The sequence below is a fragment of the Trichomycterus rosablanca genome, chromosome 13 (assembly GCF_030014385.1).
Source record: "Trichomycterus rosablanca isolate fTriRos1 chromosome 13, fTriRos1.hap1, whole genome shotgun sequence".
Lineage (NCBI taxonomy): Eukaryota > Metazoa > Chordata > Actinopteri > Siluriformes > Trichomycteridae > Trichomycterus > Trichomycterus rosablanca.
Genome location: NC_086000.1, coordinates 26,441,987 through 26,463,086, shown reverse-complemented (window position 1 = coordinate 26,463,086; position 21,100 = coordinate 26,441,987). Strand labels below are relative to the sequence as shown.

The following is a 21,100-nucleotide window of genomic DNA, read 5'->3' as shown; positions in this document are numbered from 1 at the left end:
CTAAAAGTGAAAAACATTACTCATCTGAAAATGTCCCACTTTCTTAGTGCTCGCTCCTCCAAACTGTTTAAACTGTTTGAAAAACAGCACAAGTAGTTTGCACTTCATGACACGGCGTGAACACAGAAATGAAATCCAAAAGCCTGATAAATAAATCTGCTCCGTTAGCACAATAAATCAGTTACCACAACGAATGTGTTACATTAGCACAATCTGCATTAAAACAAAACAGAATTTGGCCTAGTGTTTATTGGTTTTCGTTAGCTGTAAAAATAGATTTTAGCACTGACTTGATGTCGTGAGCGGCTCTGGTCCAAAAGCTTCTTGGACTGCACTTGCTGCTGTTGGAGCTGCTGGATAGCGAACTGGAGCTGATAGCTGCCTAATGGGGGCTGATAGCTCGGTTGCAGGGTCACTCCTGGGGGCAGATTACAGGCAGCCTGGGAAACATCATCCTCAAATGTAGATCTGCGACTAAAAACAAAATGTATTTTGTTAATGGTTTAGATCATAGGAATAGGTGGGATATACAGGCCTAAACCATGGCATCAAGCCTAAAATAGTGTAATATATAAAAATAAAAATTAAAAAATTAAAAAAAAAACCTTAACCACCAAGTTAATCCTGCAAACATTTTTATAGCCAGTTGGTAGTCCTTCTATTCTTGGTTTCACATACACATTTTTAATTTTAACATATTTTGGTGCCATTAGTGTTAAATCTACCAACACATTTTATTATGTTTAATTCATGGGGCTGTAAGGGCCATTTAAAAAGCTTTAGTTTGTGGTACTTCAATTAGTTCATGCAAAATTTTGGTAAAACTGGCTTATTGATGTAGCATACTAGTGGATCTATACTGTCTACTGACATTTCCTAATGATATTTTAGGCAATGAAATTGAAGTTTAAAGAGCAACAAAACATTTCAATGTTTTTTTCCTGCTTTGCAGGCATCATTCAGGTTACCCCACAGATTTTCAAATGGATTCAGGTCTTGGCTCGGGCTGGGCCATTCCAAACTTTGATCTTCTTCATGCTAAGAGATAAAATTTATGTTCATCTTCAGCTTTTCAGCAGAGACCTGAAGGTATTTGCAACTTTTCATACATTACCAAGAACTGGACCTCGTTTCAAAATTGATGAAGTCCCTGTTGTGCCATATTTTATCCCCTTTTTTTTTTGTCACTGAGATTTCTGGTAAATGTAATGCTTTGGACATTTTTGTACCCTTTTTCTGACTGATACCTTTTAACAATGAGATCCCTTAAATACTTTGCAAGCTTTTTCCAGACCATGGCTTTTGCTGTAAGCAGTAACCAAGTGAATGTCAGGAAAATCCTACTAGAACAGCTGAACTTTATATGGGGTTAATCAGTCACTGGCACTCACGGCAGGTTTTGTACTGACTACTATTTGACACGAGTTTGAATGTGATTGGTTAATTCTGAACACAGGTACATCCCCAATTATAAGAGCGAATAAATAAAAATAAATATTTATTTTTTACTTTACCCCTCTAAAAATTTTAGTTTGTTTTTTAATATAAATGCACATATTACAGGTCGCATTAATGATGTAAATAAATTTGAACTGATATGTTTGTTTATTAGAATTTTAACGTCATGTTTTACACTTTGGTTACATTCATGACAGGAACGGTAGTTACTCATTACACAAGGTTATATCAAACACAGTCATGGACAATTTAGTATCTCCAATTCACCTCACTTGCATGTCTTTGGACTGTGGGAGGAAACCGGAGCACCCGGAGTAAACCCACGCAGACACGAGGAGAACATGCAAACTACACACAGAATGGACCCGGACCGCCCCACCTGGGGCTCGAACCTAAGACCTTCTTGCTGTGAGGCGACAGTGCTACCCATTTAACCACGTGCTGCCCCGAAATATGTCGGTCTGATCATATATATATATATATACATTGATATATTCAATTCAATACTCGATACTCCAGAATAATACAAAAACCCTAAGGATATGTTCAGACAGGGAACTTAAGTTTCCTGGCATGGTCGATCAGAGTTGGACAGATTTTCCACGGTCTAATGGCTAAAAACCACATGGAGTTTAAATTTTCCAATCAGATTCAAGACACTTTTGTACATGGTATCAAATTCAAATCAAATTTTGGACCATGCTACTTCAAATCAAATTTCATGTGGTTTATTATTTCATTTAACACACAAGGCTGCTAACAGAGTACTTTAATAGAAGTAATAATATAATAAACTAAAAGATAGTAGATCACATGTCTGTAAGGCTTAATTATTATACATGTATAGGAGTTAATTCCTTCCACTTCACTTGTTGCACACTTTGTGATGTGGATTTGATTTTGAATGGATATAATCTCCATTTTATTCACCAATCTACATTTAATTACACATAATGAAGTGAAAACAGAGTTTCTAGAAAATGAATTACAAATTAAACACAAACATGTTGCTTACAAAATTTTGAATTTAGCCCCCCTTATCCAATACTTTGCAGGAGCTTTTTTTCCAGTGAATACAGCTATAAGCATTCTTGGATTACGTCTCTACAACCTTTGCACACTTGGGTTTGTGCTGTTTATCCTATTTTTCATGGCAGATTCTCTCAAACTCTGTCAGATTTGATGGCAAGCGTCTGTGACATTTAAAGACTTGCACTAAAGACATTTCATTTTTGTTTTGGCTGTATGCTTTGGGTCATTGTCATGATTTTGCATGAAGTTTCAAGGATGTTCCTATTTTTGTCAACATTAATCTTTTCCTCGTGTTGCCAGGTCCTATAGTCGCTCCAGTGGCAAAGCGGTAAACAACGCTAGACCACTGCTAGTAATATCCAGGGTGTGAATCCCCAGCAGTGCTACTGACCGGTTGGGTGTCTACATATTGGCTATGTCTGAGGAGGGGATAGCCGAGGCCCTGCAATGGACTGGCATCCTGTTGGGGGTGTTTTACTGCATCAGACCCGGCGTAACCCAGACCATATTAAAGCAGAGGTAAAATGTAAAAAGAATTAAAAATGAATAGTAGTAGTGGTATATCATCATTGCTGTGCTGAGAATATTCCACCATGCAAGCAAAGTTAGCTAAGGTCTCTAGGGGGGAGAGGGTTGACGAAATGAATGGAACAAATGGGCTACAGTCACTAACTGGAAATCCACAGAGTGCCAAGACCAATAAATGTATGTACAATATGTGTACGTATACATATTAAATTGGTTGGTGAGTGTTAACAATTCCAAATTAGTTTTGACAGAAACGTTACTATTTTATTATATAATTATATATATAATTATATTCAACACAAAACCACGGAACCTACACAGCTTATATAATAAATACAGCTAGAAGCTGCTATTAAACAACCGAACCAGTAGGTTTCCCCATGCTGGTATTTTATTAACTAGAGAAGCATGTGGATTTGTGGCAAACAGGAGTTTCCCAGAACACACAACCTCTCACTGGCCTGTACTTCACACATCAAGTTCCATCAGCATCACCGGCTCAATGCCTAGCCAAGCAAACCTTTAAACAGCTTCATGTGTTTTGAACATGATTAGCTGTCTTCTGAGGCCAGCTTATTGAAAACACCCTGCTTTCTGCTCCTTTCTGAGACTGCAGTGTTAAAGGTGAAAAACCAACACATCAGTAAGTGGTGGTGACAAAAAAAACACCTTTTAGCCAGAAAAGTTTAAAGAAAAGGTTAGACGGAATACTCAGAAACTCCATCTATTCATTTTTCTTCAGTCACCACTTCAGACTGAACAGGGTTGCTCTGGGTCTGAGCATATCCAGAAACACTTACAACCAGAGGCCCTTTAGAGTAGTCCATTTATCAACTGGCATGTTATTGACAAGAGGAAGGAACTTTGAGTACCCAGAGGAAACCAGTGCAGGCACCAAGTAAATACTGAATACACGTCTTAGCAAACTGCATTACAATAACTAAAAATAGCATTATCTGTTCCGAGTTCAGTTAGGAAAAGGTGTATCTTAAACATACTCCTCATTATATTTTAATGTCCCTAGAGCTCAAGAAATATATAAGTAAAAATTATTAGATATCAGCATTATTAAAAAAAGTTTGCATGGACCAATTTATTCAGTGATTGACAATTAAGCTGTAAAGGTAATTATTTATTGGTAAATTAAGATAAACATAGTACATTCTAGGGCTGGCTCGATACCACTTTATGTCCGATACCGATACTGCAAATTGAGTATCTGCCGATACCGATACCAATCCGATACCATCATTTCTCCTCTCAAACAACTAAGCAGTAATAAAACATGTCTCAATGCACCATGGTTAAACTAGCTATCTAAATAACAATGCTTAGACTGTGAAACAAATATTCTAAAGGAATAAATACAGAACCTACAACATCACACTTACACAAAACTGCTGTTTTTATTTTCACTTTTACACACAGAACATTTAGTAGCATTTTTGGCTTGTTTAACAAAAGTGTCAACAATTGGAAGATGTGGATGTCAATCAAACGCGATGGACCAATTAGAATTGACACAGAGTTGAGATTGTCTGTTCAAGTTCTGTCAAGTTTTTAGATCAATTAAAAACCAAAGCGCACTTATTATAAAACCCTGCTGGATTTTGAAGAGGACGTCTGTGGCTAAACGGGAAACGGTGTGGTTTGTTTTATTTCATAACACTAATGGGTTAATCGTTGAGGATGTGAGAGATCTCCAAGCCGGGACAAGATAGGTTCTTTATCTCAGGTGAGCAATTTATCATTTATAAAGAGATTTGTATTGTTTTTAGATGTGGCAGTAGTAGATGATTTTTTAAAATGCTAAAAGTTTAAGTACATCATTGTGTTTTAATTTCTGAATGGCTGTTGCGGATAAGTTGTAGATCAGTGGCAAATGTTAATGTTGTCATCAAGCGTGAGTGGCAATAAACGGCACTCTGTTGTAACGTAGCTTCATGTGTTATTTGCTTTACACACAAACAATGGCCTTATTTACATTAAGTGTTATTTACATTAAGTGTTATTTACATTAAGCAACAGTATCGGATTACACGTTTTTTTCCTTCCGATATCCGATCCAGTGATTTGGGCCAGTATCGGACCGATACAGATATAGAGTATCGGGATCTGTGCCAGCCCTAGTACATTTCTTCAAAAACTATTAGTATACTTAAGATTAAGGGCAAAATTTTACAGCTTTGCACTTTGATTATCAGAGTTTCATCAGAATTGCAATTTCGCACTCATGTGGCACAGGATATTCCGCCATCAGCGCCAAAATTCTGAACACCCCGGTTCGAGTCTTGGCTCTGCTACCGGTCGGCTGGGCGCCATCTAGCAGGCACAATTAGCAGTGCCTGCAGCAGACACAAATTGGCCACCGTGGGTTGGGGAAATGACTAGACTAAGTGGGTGGGGTATTTAAATGCTGTGCAAGGCCCCTGGTTAGCAGATAGAGGCATCTGTGCAGAAGCACGTGGGTAAAGAAGGGGTCCACTTGGACTGTGCAGCTTCAGAGAATCCACAGCAGCGGAAGACATTTTGACTACGCTAAATCGGGAGAAAATGGGAGAAAATGCATAAAGAAAAATGCTAGCCCACTATGAGATTTGAAACCTTGTTTTTTTATGAGAGGTGCCTGAGGGGGTACGGCCAAACAGTCTAGCCATTGGGAGGTGCACCTGTCGTGGTCCCAAGCCCAGATAAAAAAAAAGGTTGCGTGAAAAAGAGCATATGGTGTAAAATAAATGAATGAGGCATTACATTTTACATTAGACACTATTTGATTGGTTGTGTCAGTAATAAAAGTTACTGGAATTAATTTTCAATGGCTTGAGGTTAATTTAACTTCGAGCGGAGCTGCAGAGATCGATCGATCACACAAACACACACACACACACACACACAATATAGAGTGAGACTAAAGACGCTGTGCTGAAATTTAATTTAGCAGCAATTCAATACCCTCAGTGTACATGAGGCAGTTTAATACATTTAATTCTGGTGCTGAATTACATACCCTGCTTGTTCATGTATTCCCTCTTAGAAGAGCTTACGTACTAGAAATGTGCACCTAATAAAGTGTGCCAGTGTGTAAAGGCCTGCAAAAAGTATGAGCAAAAAAAAACAAAATTCCTTTTAGGAGTCCTAACAACAAATCATTAGTCAGAAAATTAGAGAAAGAAATCCTGATATCTGTGCCAACATATGCCCATCACTGCTGCTATGAACTGTTGGGGGAAAAGCTGGAATCAGGGAAATTCATTCAAGTCTTCATGTATGCAAAGATGTAAATGTTTGATACAAAAACTTAGCAGCACTGCAATTGCCTGTACCTTCCCATCCACTCCATGATACGGTACTAAATCTGACCAAAATACATATTTTCTTTTTTTTTTTTAGAATAAAACCAAAAACAAAATTCTGTGATAGAGTTCATATGGACAATTCTCTTTTAAGCAGATCCATCCATGTACTGCCCAAAACTCCTTGTGTAAAGCTGACCTTTCAGCAACAGTTGAAAACACAAATCTGTTTGTAAGCACAGATAAATAACCGAAAGCCTGCACTATTTGTTGAGCCTACAGCATTAGCTCACGTCCAGTAATTATGGAGGATCTCAGTCTGGTTTAAACGTTGCTTATTGCATGTAAACAAGCTGATATGAAGAATAACATGCTGCACACTATTCTCATGCACAACACTAAGGAGCAGGCCCGCTAAGGGAAATGACATCATTCCAGGACCCTGGAGTAATAACTCAAGGCACCAAGCTGGTCAATGTGGCTAACATCAGGACATGAAGCTTCAGGGTATTTCCACCTCCTATTTATTTTCTTTTTCATTCTCTCTTTCTCTGCTCAGCTTAGGAAAACACAGCTAACAGAGGGTCATGCTACATTACATGTATTGTTAATAACTGCTAGCCAGAAGGGGTGCCTCACTCAGGGAATTCTGGGAGGTTAAAAGGTCACTGTTAAGATCAACAAAGCGTGTGAGGATGAGTCTGATTTTTATTTCTAATCTGTATGTACATTCTAAAAACTCTGTATATTTAAAATTTTAAATTACAAAAATGGAAACAGGAAATAGGTGGCCAAAATAACAGAAACAAGAAACATTTACAAATTAAAGACACAAAAATATCCACAGCCTTCTTTCTCTAATCACACACTGCATCAGATCTCTAATTTCCCCTCATGAGTTTGGTTATTTATTATTTATTAGGATTTAATGTCATGTTTTACTCTCTTTGGTTACATTCATGACAGAAACGGTAGTTACTCGTTACACAAGATTCATCAGTTCACAAGTTTAATGTCAAACACAGTCATGGACAATTTTGTATTTCCAGTTCACCTCACTTGCCTGTCTTTGGAATGTAGGAGGAAACCGGAGCTCACGGAGGAAACCCACGCAGACATGGGGAGAACATGCAAACTCCACACAGAAAGGACCCGGACTGTCCCACCTGGGGTTCACTCAGGACCTTCTTGCTGTGAGGCGACAGTGCTACCCACTGAGCCAATGTGCTGTCCTCTCATGAGTGTTGAGTTCGATCCACACTATATGGCAAAAGGTATGTGTACATGATTCCTAATGTTTGTTTGTTTTATTAGGATTTTAACGTCATATTCTACACTTTTGGTTACATCCACGAAAGGAAACGATAGTCACTCATTACACAAGATTTATCAGCTCACAAAGTTATAACGAACACAGTCATGGACAATTTAGCATTTCCAAATTACCTCACTTGCATGTCATTGGACTGAGAGAGGAAACCGGAGCACCTGGAGGAAACCCACACAGACACGAGGAGAACATGCAAACTACACAGAAAGGACCTGGACCGCCCCACCTGGGAATCAAACCCAGGACCTTCTTGCTGTGAGGCAGCCACTTTGTGGCAGCAGAAGGTCAATAAAGGCATGGTTTGACAATCCTGACCTCAACTATATTAAACACATTTTGGATGAATTGAAATGCTGAATGCCCATCAAGATTTCTTGTCCAACATTAGTGCCTGGCTTCATGGATTTTTTTATTTTTTATTACTATGAGCGCAAATTCCTGAATGTTTTTGACAATAGTGTACACCGACCAGGCATACCATTATGACCACCTTCCTAATATTGTGTTGGTCCCCCCTTTTGCTGCCAAAACAGCCCTGCAACTGTGATGCACTGTGTATTCTGACACCTTTCTGTCAAAACCAGAATTAACTTCTTCAGCAATTTGAGCTACAGTAGCTCCGTCTGTAACACGGGCCAGCCTTCGCTCCCCCACGTGCATCAATGAGCCTGGGCCGCCCATGACCCTGTCGCCGGTTTACCACTGTTCCTTTCTTGGACCACTTTTGATTGATACTGACCACTGCAGACCGGGAACACCCCACAAGAGCTGCAGTTTTGGAGATGCTCTGACCCAGTCGTCTAGCCATCACAATTTGGCCCTTGTCAAACTCGCTCAAATCCTTACGCATGCCCATTTTTCCTGCTTCTAACTCATAAACTTTGAGGATAAAATGTTCACTTGCTGCCTAATATATCCCACCCACTAACAGGTGCCGTGATGAAGAGATAATCAGTGTTATTCACTTCACCTGTCAGTGGTCATGATGTTATGCCTCGTCAGTGTATATCTGTCCATCTCTACACTACAAAAATCTTTTTTAAAGCAAATGAATGAAAGTTGTATTGTTTGTTTATTAGGATTTTAACATGTTTTACACTTTGGTTACATTCATGACAGGACAGATAGATACAGGTTACACATGAATCACCAGTTTAGGTTTAATGTCAAAGGATATTTTGTATCTCCAATTTACCTCACTTGCAGGTCTTTGGGAGAAAACCCAAGGAAATCCATACACAGTTCAGACACATGGAGAACATGCAAACTCCACACAGAAAACCCGGACCTCTCCACCTGGGAACCAAGACCTTCTTGCAGTGAGGTGACAGTGCTGCCCACCAAGCCACCGTGCCACCCTCTATTAAGGAGTAATAAGCAATCATAATAAAATTCACTGTGACAAGTGTGTATGTGTGGCTACAGAAATATGGTTCATGTTAAGTGAACTGGGGCTCAGTTTATCACTGATTCCAGTATGTTGTCCTTAGGGTGTCTACATCAACTTATTAGCACAAACTGAAACAACCCTCCATCTGGGTCTAATTAGGATGAATAAAAACCTTTGTATCCAAACACAGACAGACATCACTCTGTGGTTCTGTTCTGACCTGGTAAATGAATTTATCTGGACATTACCTGGACTTGTGCATTTTAGCAAAACAATGTCTGTCTTTTTTTTTTTTTTTTTTTTTAGTTTTGACAATGCTTATGGAACCAAATTAAACATGTTCTCTACATTTCCATGATTTTATTAAGGACTGTACTTGGTTAAATTATTTAGCATGATTTTAACATTTACTGCCTGTCATAGCAAGAACAAGTTCTCAAGCTTTATTCTACCAAAAAGTAGAAGTTTTAAATATAAAATTAAAATGGTCAAATTGTATAGAGAACCCTAAATAATAAAAAATAATAATTCAATAATAGATTGAATAATTAGATAATAGATCAATAATAATTACAATAAAAATCATAGCCGCTCCGGTGGCGCAGCGGTAAAAACACACGCTGCAACCGGAGCTGGATCTCGAGTACGTCGTATCGAATCCAGCTCTGCCTTACCGGCCGAGGCTGAGTGGCTATATGAACAACGATTGGCCTGTTGTTTAGATGGGTGGGACTAAGGTTGGAAGTGGGTCTCTCTCTGTCAGAATGGTGCGGTTACGACCTCTGCTGGCTGATTAGAGGCACCTACACGGAGATGAGGAAGGAGTGCTCTTAGGGTGTGTCTCTCCGCACGCAACGCTAGGTGGCGCCACACTCGTCAATGTGTGGATGGCAAGATGCATACGGCCTGCTGCTCACGTGTCGGAGGGGATGTGGGTTAGCTTCGATCTCCTCGGTCAAGGCAGGGATCGGCAGAGGCAGAGAGGAGGCGTGATGCAAATTGGGCAATTGGACGCGCTAAAGGGGGAGAAAAAGCTTTTTTTTTTTTTTATCATAAATATTTAATTTAATAAGAGCAGTTATAGCCTAGTGGTTAAGATACTGGACTAGTAATGAAAAGGTTGCCACAGTTGGGTCCTTGAGCAAGGCCCTTAATCCTCAATTGCTTAGACAGTACTGCAACAGCACACTAAGTCGCTTTGGATAAAAGCATCTGCTAAATGCTGAAAATGTAAATGTAGACTGTGTACTGTAAGTCACTTCGGATAGCCTAGCAATTAAGATACTGGACTAGAAATCAAAAGGTTGCTGGTACAAGTCCCAACACTGCCAGGTTGTACTGTCACAGTACTGTAAGTCACTTTGGATAAAAGCGTTTACTAAATGGAAAAAATGTAAATGTAATAAATAAACAATATAAAAATTAACATTAAAAAACACATTGAGGACAGTGGTAGCTCAGTTGTTAAGGTACTGAACTAATAATCAGAAGGTTGCCAGTTCAAGCCCCACCGCTACTAAATCGCCACTGTAGGGCCCACGAGCAAGGCTCTTAACCCTCAATTGCTTAAAAATTGTGCTTAATCATAATTATAAGACGATTTGGATAAAGGCGTCTGCTCAATGCCGAAAATGTAATAAAAAATACTTTTAAAATAATATTAATAATTTCATTCCATTTTCATGATTTACTACTGCTTTATTCTTATCACGAGGAGTCCAGCTTTCCCAGAATCACAAGGACATGATGCCAGTCCATTGTGGGGCCCCGACAGTCCTCCTCTGTGTGCGTGTAGTGCAAGCGTTCACTTAATTGCTGTGTGTCACACTTCAATTCAGTTGACAGGCCAACACTATACTTATATTTTTGGAATTGGATGTCGAACAAGCTGTGTCCACATACTTTTGGCCATATACTATGTATTTGTATATGTAAAATTTGCTAAGGGGTGCCAATAAGTATCAAAGATATATTTGTCAAGTTTAGATTTCACTTTGTCTACTCAGCTTTACCAGTGGTGCCAAAAGTTCTGGAACTGTGTAGGTGTCATTTAAATTGATTTAGCACTAGGCCTAAATAATGTGCAGTTTAATCACCCCACGTGCTGGAACAACATACCTTTATGCAGGGTTGTGGACTATTTGAGGTTTTAGCTAAGCTTTAAGTTTCAGCTTTTATCTGATGAAAATGTTGGCAAAATCCCAAAGACCATTATAACTAAATCAGTGGTGGTGACATAAGCAAGAAACAGTCTGAATAAAGAACTGAAATCTTTTTTTAGGTAAGAAAAAAGATAACAAGAATTTGGGCCAAAGTAAAGGGAAAAAGTCAAACACGCATTATTGTCTCTGTTGGACTCCACATTGCTTTAACTTTCCTCCGAAACCGTAATATCCAATAATTATGACATTCCATTACAATTCTGAAGCCGGTCTGTTATTACTGTTTGCAAGCGGTACCCAGTAACTTACTGGAAATGAATTTCAGTCTAAGCCAAAAGCAAATGCAGTTTAGCTCTCATCCAAGAGCAGTTCAAATTACTGAAACATTTCAAAGACTTATTACAACACTGTCATTTACAATGTCTGCCCCACACCAGCTTTTAAAATCCAATAATAAAACCACAGCTCACATATTCAGCTGTTCGATTACTTCAGTTCTGCTTCAAGACTAATATCAATATTCAACAAATACTGGTTGAAGAACTGAAGAGGTTTGGTCACACAGTAATGTGTGTTATCGACTCTTCAGGCACCCAAATTATTTTCAGAAGAAAAAAAAAATCCACCATCAAGTTCAGGGCTTAATATTGGTTAGTTGGAGAGATACTGCAGTTTAAGATGTATTAAAAACTACATTTCCCAGACTTCTTTGCACTGTTTTAATCCTTCACAAGATGGCAGCACCCATGGCAGACATCACACAGTGCACAACATGGTAAAAGGTTATTATTATTTTTTTAAATAATTTAACACATTTTATTATTATATAAATATAGTTTATATTCAAGATCAGAGACATGTTTGCAGACTTTGGACACTTCTGATTGGTCAAAATTACCAATAAAAATGAACACCTCTACAGGAAACAAACATGTTTTGGATTTTTTTTTTATTTCTTTATGTTTTTATTTGTTTTCTGTAGGAAAATTAACAAAACATTTAATTCAAGCAGGGGTCTCAGAAATTTAGCACATGACTGCATATTGTGGACAATATGTTTCATCTTTAAGTGAATTGTGTGAATTTATCTTATATCTCATGTGAGTCAAGTTTGGCAGTAGACATAAAGAGTGAGATAGCCATGTTTGGGTTTTTTTTTTTTAGCAAGATTAACCAAAACGATACACTTGTTTTGTCCTAGTTTGTGAATCAGCAGTGTTTTGTGCCTTGTGACTCTCCCACAAATGCTATTTTTGCCCATTGACTTTCTCATTGTGGAATCACATACAAGGCAAGTAAGTTCTTTATCTGCTCTTCTCGGTTCTTCCGAGACCTAGTGGTGGTTCACCACTGTTGTAAGTTTTCTGGTTGTGGATAATGGCTTTCACTCTGGTTCGCTGAAGTACCAGAGTCTTAGAAATGACTCTGTAACTGATTCCAGGCCAATAGATTACAATGACTGTCTCTGATCTGCATTTAAAAGTTTTTGGAATGTGGCATCATGGCATTGTGGCTGCTTTTAAAAAAAATGTCTAGCCTGCTTCACATTGCCAGACAGTTCCTATTGAAATGATGTTTAGATTGAATAGGTCTGGCAGTAATCATAACTGGGTGTGGCTAGTGAAACAGAACCCATCTGTAAAGTGAATTTGGTTAACTGGTTCACTTAGCAGCTAAGGGGGGGGCAATTACTTTTTCACAAAGGGTTAGGTAGGACTGAACAGCATGTTTGCTTCAATAAATGAAACTTTAAAATCTCTATATGGTAACACTTTCATATATATATATTTGGGCTGTTAACATAAATTTTAAAATCGAGATTAAAATTTTTAATCAAACAATTTTTATTGGGCTATGTTTGTGCCACGTAAATATGTGTCTGTTTTAATTTGCGCTGCTATAACAGCAACATTGTGTTAAGCGATAACACGGGTCTTTCTCCAGTTTGCGTCGTGAGTTACAATTACTCGAGCTGCTGCTGCTAGACATTGCGAAATATCAGGTATTTTAAATAATATTTTTCAAAAGTGTAAGAAAATCTTCACTAGACAAAATTACAGTTATTAATTCTAGTTAACGCTGTGGGTCGACATGACGTTGTACGTGTTGCACAGGGGCGTTACTACGGAGGGGGTTGGGTCCCCCACGACATGAACTCAACCCCTCACCTCACTGCCCCCCCCCCCCCCCCCCATTGGCTGCACTCGCCAGTTCGTTATTATTATATTACAATATTTTTGTTAAATTAAAATAACTAAAACTATGCATTAAAATACCAGAGGCAGGAATTTGGACTTGAAGTGTAACTTCTGAGTGAGTGACTTAATTCATTCCGATCAGCTGTCAGCATATGCAATTTGTTGAGGGGGCCCACATTTTCTTTTGCACTGGGGCCCATGAGCTCCTAGTTACGCGACTGGTGTTGCATCTAGAAATGGTTCATATTATGAGCGCCTGTTTTCAGTGGCAGGGTTATGAACAGGAAAAGATCCTCACTTTTGTCAGATAATGTGAACAGACGTGTCATTTTAAATAACTGACTGAAAGATGGGTAACTTAACAACTCTATATAGGCATTGGCTGGCTTTCTAAAAATAATTTAGATTTAATAATTTCATCATAATTTTATGAATGTTTTATTGGTAAACATGTTCTTGCAATAAAAATGTGCATAACTGTTTGTATATACAGGGGTTGGACAAAATAACTGAAACACCTGTCATTTTAGTGTGGGAGGTTTCATGGCTAAATTGGACCAGTCTGGTGGCCAATCTTCATTAATTGCACATTGCACCAGTAAGAGCAGAGTGTGAAGGTTCAATTAGCAGGGTAAGAGCACAGTTTTGCTCAAAATATTGCAATGCACACAACATTATGGGTGACATACCAGAGTTCAAAAGAGGATAAATTGTTGGTGCACGTCTTGCTGGCGCATCTGTGACCAAGACAGCAAGTCTTTGTGATGTATCAAGAGCCACGGTATCCAGGGTAATGTCAGCATACCACCAAGAAGGACAAACCACATCCAACAGGATTAACTGTGGACGCAAGAGGAAGCTGTCTGAAAGGGATGTTCGGGTGCTAACCCGGATTGTATCCAAAAAACATAAAACCACGGCTGCCCAAATCACGGCAGAATTAAATGTGCACCTCAACTCTCCTGTTTCCACCAGAACTGTCCGTCGGGAGCTCCACAGGGTCAATATACACGGCCGGGCTGCTATAGCCAAACCTTTGGTCACTCGTGCCAATGCCAAACGTCGGTTTCAATGGTGCAAGGAGCGCAAATCTTGGGCTGTGGACAATGTGAAACATGTATTGTTCTCTGATGAGTCCACCTTTACTGTTTTCCCCACATCCGGGAGAGTTACGGTGTGGAGAGGCCCCAAAGAAGCGTACCACCCAGACTGTTGCATGCCCAGAGTGAAGCATGGGGGTGGATCAGTGATGGTTTGGGCTGCCATATCATGGCATTCCCTTGGCCCAATACTTGTGCTAGATGGGCGCGTCACTGCCAAGGACTACCGAACCATTCTGGAGGACCATGTGCATCCAATGGCGGTGCCGTGTATCAGGATGACAATGCACCAATACACACAGCAAGACTGGTGAAAGATTGGTTTGATGAACATGAAAGTGAAGTTGAACATCTCCCATGGCCTGCACAGTCACCAGATCTAAATATTATTGAGCCACTTTGGGATGTTTCGGGGAAGCGAGTCAGGAAACGTTTTCCTCCACCAGCATCACGTAGTGACCTGGCCACTATCCTGCAAGAAGAATGGCTTAAAATCCCTCTGACCACTGTGCAGGACTTGTATATGTCATTTCCAAGACGAATTGACGCTGTATTGGCCGCAAAAGGAGGCCCTACACCATACTAATAAATTATTGTGGTCTAAAACCAGGTGTTTGTTATTTTGTCCAACCCCTGTATATACAGTGCCTTGCAAAAGTATTCAGCCCCCTTGAACTTTTCAACCTTTTGCCACATTTCAGGCTTCAAACATAACGATATGAAATTTTAATTTTTTGTGAAGAATCAACAACAAGTGGGACACAATCGTGAAGTGGAACGAAATTTATTGGATATTTTAAACTTTTTTTAGAAATAAAAAACTAAAAAGTGGGGCGTGCAATATTATTCAGCCCCTTTACTTTCAGTGCAGCAAACTCACTCCAGAAGTTCAGTGAGGATCTCTGAATGATCCAATGTTGACCTAAATGACTGATGGTGATAAATAGAATCCACCTGTGTGTAATCAAGTCTCCGTATAAATGCACCTGCTCTGTGACAGTCTCAGAGTTCTGTTTAAAGCGCAGAGAGCATCATGAAGACCAAGGAACACACCAGGCAGGTCCGAGATACTGTTGTGGAGAAGTTTAAAGCCGGATTTGGATACAAAAAGATTTCCCAAGCTTTAAACATCTCAAGGAGCACTGTGCAAGCGATCATATTGAAATGAAGGGAGTATCAGACCAATGCAAATCTACCAAGACCCGGCCGTCCCTCTAAACTTTCAGCTCAAACAAGGAGAAGACTGATCAGAGATGCAGCCAAGAGGCCCATGATCACTCTGAATGAACTGCAGAGATCTACAGCTGAGGTGGGAGAATCTGTCCATAGGACACAATCAGTCGTACACTGCACAAATCTGGCCTTTATGGAAGAGTGGCAAGAAGAAAGCCATTTCTCAAAGATATCTATAAAAAGTCACCTGGGAGACACACCAAACATGTGGAAGAAGGTGCTCTGGTCAGATGAAACCAAAATCGAACTTTTTGGCCACAATGCAAAACGTTATGTTTGGCGTAAAAGCAACACAGCTCATCACCCTGAACACACCATCCCCACTGTCAAACATGGTGGTGGCAGCATCATGGTTTGGGCCTGCTTTTCTTCAGCAGGGACAGGGAAGATGGTTAAAATTGATGGGAAGATGGATGGAGCCAAATACAGGACCATTCTGGAAGAAAACCTGTTGCAGTCTGCAAAAGACCTGAGACTGGGACGGAGATTTATCTTCCAACAAGACAATGATCCAAAACATAAAGCAAAATCTACAATGGAATGGTTCACAAATAAACGTATCCAGGTGTTAGAATGGCCAAGTCAAAGTCCAGACCTGAATCCCATCGAGAATCTGTGGAAAGAGCTGAAAACTGCTGTTCACAAACGCTCTCCATCCAACCTCACTGAGCTCGAGCTGTTTTGCAAGGAAGAATGGGCAAAAATTTCTGTCTCTCAATGTGCAAAACTGATAGAGACATACCCCAAGCGACTTGCAGCTGTAATCGCAGCAAAAGGTGGCGCTACAAAGTATTAACGCAAGGGGGCCGAATAATATTGCACGCCCCACTTTTCAGTTTTTTATTTCTAAAAAAAGTTTAAAATATCCAATAAATTTCGTTCCACTTCACGATTGTGTCCCACTTGTTGATTCTTCACAAAAAATTACAATTTCATATCGTTATGTTTGAAGCCTGAAATGTGGCAAAAGGTTGAAAAGTTCAAGGGGGCTGAATACTTTTGCAAGGCACTGTATATATATATATATAAAATATACACTGCATGTGGTCATTTTTCCATCACTTGAAATTTTGCTACAAAATAGAAGGCTACATTATACTTTTACAAAATACAATGTCATTAATATAGTAAAAGTACATTGCTTGTGAAAATAGCATGTTACGTCTTCTCTTTTTAAAATCTTCTCAAACTGTGTTTAGGACCATGAGTACTCACAACTACAAACTAGAAGTACATTCACGGTGCAACAAAGGCTTAGAAAAACAGTAATAAGAGTGAGAAAATGGCTTGGAAGTGCTGATACAGCATACCTGGCAGCTCCTGGTGAGAGCAACTTCAAAGGCCCCTTCCCTTTGAAAAGCATCACGCCTCACCCCCTTGGCTAAAAGAGCCAGTATGCTTAACGGCTTCAGCATGTTTGGCACAGACCACTGGTCCCAAAGTGCTGGACTCGAAGGGAGTGCTCAGGAAATCAAACATTAAAGAAAGAATTCATGTCAACATCATCAGGCCCACATATCCCAATAAGTTGTTAAAAAATGATGCTTGGGGATTTTTCGGCATTTGTAAGCCACATCCAAGGTGAGGGCTCTCACAGCAGCCTGGTTTGCTTTAATTTACCTCGGTTTGGTGCACAGCAGACAGCAGCCAGTGGAAAGTTCCAGGCAGATGCTCTTCTAAAGAAATGCCACATTTTGACCAGAAATGAACCCTCAAATATAAACACAGACCTGCTGCCAAGACTTTCAAGTGAAGAGGTCAGGGAAGAGACTGCATTCTGCAATCACCAAGGTTCACAACGATTAATTACTCCTAAAAGTGGGGAGGATTTAAAGATTCAGCATGGTGCTTAGTGAATACACTCTGGATAAGTGGTGCAGAAGGTGCCCTGTATTGAAGAGTAGTGAGATAAGCACAAACAGAAAATGCCATCAAATCATTTCCATTGTTAGAAGTGAAAGTTGGTTGGAGAGCTACATAGGCATGCGGTTAGAGGACTAAGCCTTTTTACTTTTTTGTGGAAATAAAAACAGTTTTAAAAAGGAAAAAGCCAGACATTCCAGGAATTTCTTGACATTTCCATACATGAGAAAGGGTTGGACTGGAAAAACAGAAGGGAAGATGAGAGCCAAAGTGTCTGAGACGTTGTTACTAGTGCATCACTATGAAACCGCACATGCCTATTCTTCCTCTCGTATATCACTTGCTAAAAAGTCATTCTACCAAGGCCTGTATTACCATTTGTATTATTTATTTATTTTATTATTTTTTTTTTAATCACAAGCGTTTAACAATTACTGATGCAAAGTAAATTGTCTTAGAAACCTACAAAACATGAATGGGGCTCCAGAACAGCTTTGGTGGGTCTCTGGTTTCTCTAGTGCAGTTCCAGATGGTTGTAGAATTTATTCAAACACCATTCTTAGTGCTTTCTAATAATTCAGTCCAAAATCTTTTTATAGTTTTTAATAATTTATAATAATTTATAGTATTTAACTGGGTCAAAACCTAATGACTGCAATGCTCACGTCATACTATTAACATAAATTCAAACCCATTAAACCATTCAATGTCATCCTAGAAGTGACTACATTCATTAGGATAAAGTGTTTAGCATGTTAAATAGCTGAGCAGGCAGAATACATTGACTTGTAGATCCTTTTAACTCATTTTAATTCAGGACATATTGGAGGGTTTTAAAGCACAGCCTGGGATCTCGAATACATTGTATCGAATCTCAGCTCTGCCTTGCTGGCTGAGGCTCAGTGGGCACATGAACAACGATTGGCCTGTTGTTCGGATGGGCGGGACTAAGCCAGATATGGATATTTCTCTGTCAGACTGGAGCAATTACGACCTCTGCTGGCTGATTAGAGGCGCCTACACAGAGATGAGGAAAGAGTGCTCTTAGGGTGTGTCTCTCCATACACACCGCTAGGTGGCACAACACTCGTCAATGTGTGGGTGATCAGATGCATACGGCTTGCTGCCCACGTGTCGGAGGGGGCGTGGGTTAGCTTCGATCTCCTTGGTCAGAGCAGGGATCGGCATAGGCGGAGAGGAAGCATGATGCAATTGGGCAATTGGTCGCGCTAAAAGGAGAGAAAATTCATTTTTTTAAAAATAAAAGATGTCTGTGTGGATTGGATCATTTGATCCAGTTGAACTAACCCAACTGTGCTTAAGCTTTGGGACGCGAACTGACAGGCAAAAATTTTCTGATAACAAGCAGAATTAGATATTCCTCTAGGCCAAGGATGGGCAAACTACGGCCCACGGACCACATTCAGCCTGCAAGGCTGTTTAATCTGTTCCCACTGAAATTGAATAAGGTTAGTTTGTTTATTAGGATTTTAACGTCATGTTTTACACTTTGGTTACATTCATGACAGAAACGATAGTTACTCACACACAAGGTTCATCAGTTCACAAGTTTTAACGTCAAACACAGTCTTGGACTATTTTGTATCTCCAGTTCACCTCACTTGCATGTCTGTGGACTGTGGGAGGAAACCTGAGCTCCTGGAGGAAACCCACGCAGACACAGGGAGAACATGCAAACTCCACACAGAAAGGAACCGGACTGCCCCACCTGGGGATCAAACCCAGGACCTTCTTGCTGTGAGGCGACAGTGCTACTCACTGAGCCACCGTGCTGCCCAAATTGAATAAGGTAGGTAGGTAATCTTAGGTAATAAGTTTCACATGCAATTTATATTAGTTCAACACCCTACCCACCCTATCTGCTACTGGCTCGGCCTGTCAGTTTTTAAGACCCTTAAGCCAAAAAGTTTACCCACCCCTGCTCTAGGTTTATTTGTGACCTTCTGAATGAGTTGATGTGCATTTAATGAAATTTTGTTGGCCAGCCAAACCAGGAAATGTTCACCATTTTTAATTTTTTTTTTACCATTAGTGGATAATGGCTCTCGCTGTGGGTTCACTGGGGCCCCAGAGCTTAAGCAATGACTTTGTAACCCTTGCTAGATTGGTAGATTTATATGACTTTGTTTTACATCTGTATTTGAATCTCTTTAGAATGTGGCATCATGTGCTGCTTGTTGAGACCTTTTAGCCAGTTTCACACTGACACACAGGTTCTATTTAAGGGATGTTTAGATTCAACAGGTCTGGAAGTAATTACGCCTTGGCGTGGCTGGTAAAACTGAACCCGAGTGTCAATTGAATTTGGTAAATTGGTTGTTTGGTTGTTACTGCCAAGGGGGCGGAACTTATGTAATTTTTGTTATACCAGGCATGCTGCTGCTTGAAATAACTTGCAGTATGTATTTGTTCTCATTTTAATGACCATTACATATGAATTATAATTATAACCATCAGTTCACAAGTTTAATGTCAAACAGTCATGGACAATTTAGTGTCTCCAATTCATCTCACTTGCACGTCTTTGGACTGTGGGAGGAAACTGGAGCACCCGGAGGAAACCCACGTGGACACAGAAAGGACCCAGACCACCCCACCTGGGGATCAAACCCAGGACCTTCTTGCTATGAGGCGACAGTGCTACCCACTTAGCCACCGTGCCCCTTATCAAGTGTTAGTAACAGGGTTGAACACACTGTAATCCATTTAAAGTAATACTGCACAAAATAAACATTTTAATAAAATTGTAATTGAGGTACAAACAGTACACAGGAATGAACATGTTCAATGTTTTACTGTATTAGCTGTAGGTTGAGTCTTATCATGAACCTTCTGATGAAAATCAGTCATTTTCTGTGGCTGTAACTCCCTCCTGTGATGAGATGACTCAGGTCAGAAAGACACAGTGGATGTAGAAAGTGTTTGATAGAATGCTGTGGGAGAGTAATCTATTGTTTTAGTCACTGCCTTCATTAGCGACAAAGCTTTCTGTTACAGCCAAAGTTAACATATACACAGCAACACCCAGATCAAATGAAAGGCAAGAGAAAGGGTGTTTCTTATTAAGCACAAAATCCAAAAAAGCGTATTCTCTTTCCAGTGATCAGATAAAAATATTGCTCAGATTTAATTATCTTAAAGTTCACAAGGGAGGTTAATGGATATTGTCTAGCACACTAAAGGTCCCACAGATCAAATGACTTTCACATCAAAACGTAGACTCCCAGCTGTCTTTAAAGAATCTTTAGAGATTCATTTAACCGAGCTTAAAGTTTTATTGTCTGTGACCAACCATAAAATCGTTCAAAGATGATTCCACCAAGAAAAGCCCACAGAATTCTAAATCAACTGTAAAAAAAAGCACTTTTATTTTAGCGTTTCTTGAAAATGTACAGGATTTAAGTCTTACATTCTACTGCATCTCGAAATTACGGCAGACCATCACCCCCTTCAGACAGAGCCAATCATGTCTATACATAAACACCTCACTAG

General features: G+C 39.7%; 1 protein-coding gene across 8 annotated transcripts in view; it reads right to left on the bottom strand.

Moving 5' to 3' along the window:
* The window catches only part of ttll5 (tubulin tyrosine ligase-like family, member 5), a 117,681-nt gene that overhangs the window by 34,690 nt on the left and 61,891 nt on the right, over nt 1-21,100 (bottom strand). For 5 of the 8 annotated variants that reach the window (XM_063007191.1, XM_063007194.1, XM_063007195.1 and 2 more), the window contains exon 29: nt 291-474. In XM_063007191.1, coding sequence (XP_062863261.1) covers nt 291-474 — 184 coding nt within the window. Of the gene's footprint in view, nt 1-290; nt 475-20,333; nt 20,542-21,100 lie in introns of those variants that run through there. The other 3 variants (XM_063007199.1, XM_063007197.1, XM_063007198.1) reach the window with 3 other exon arrangements.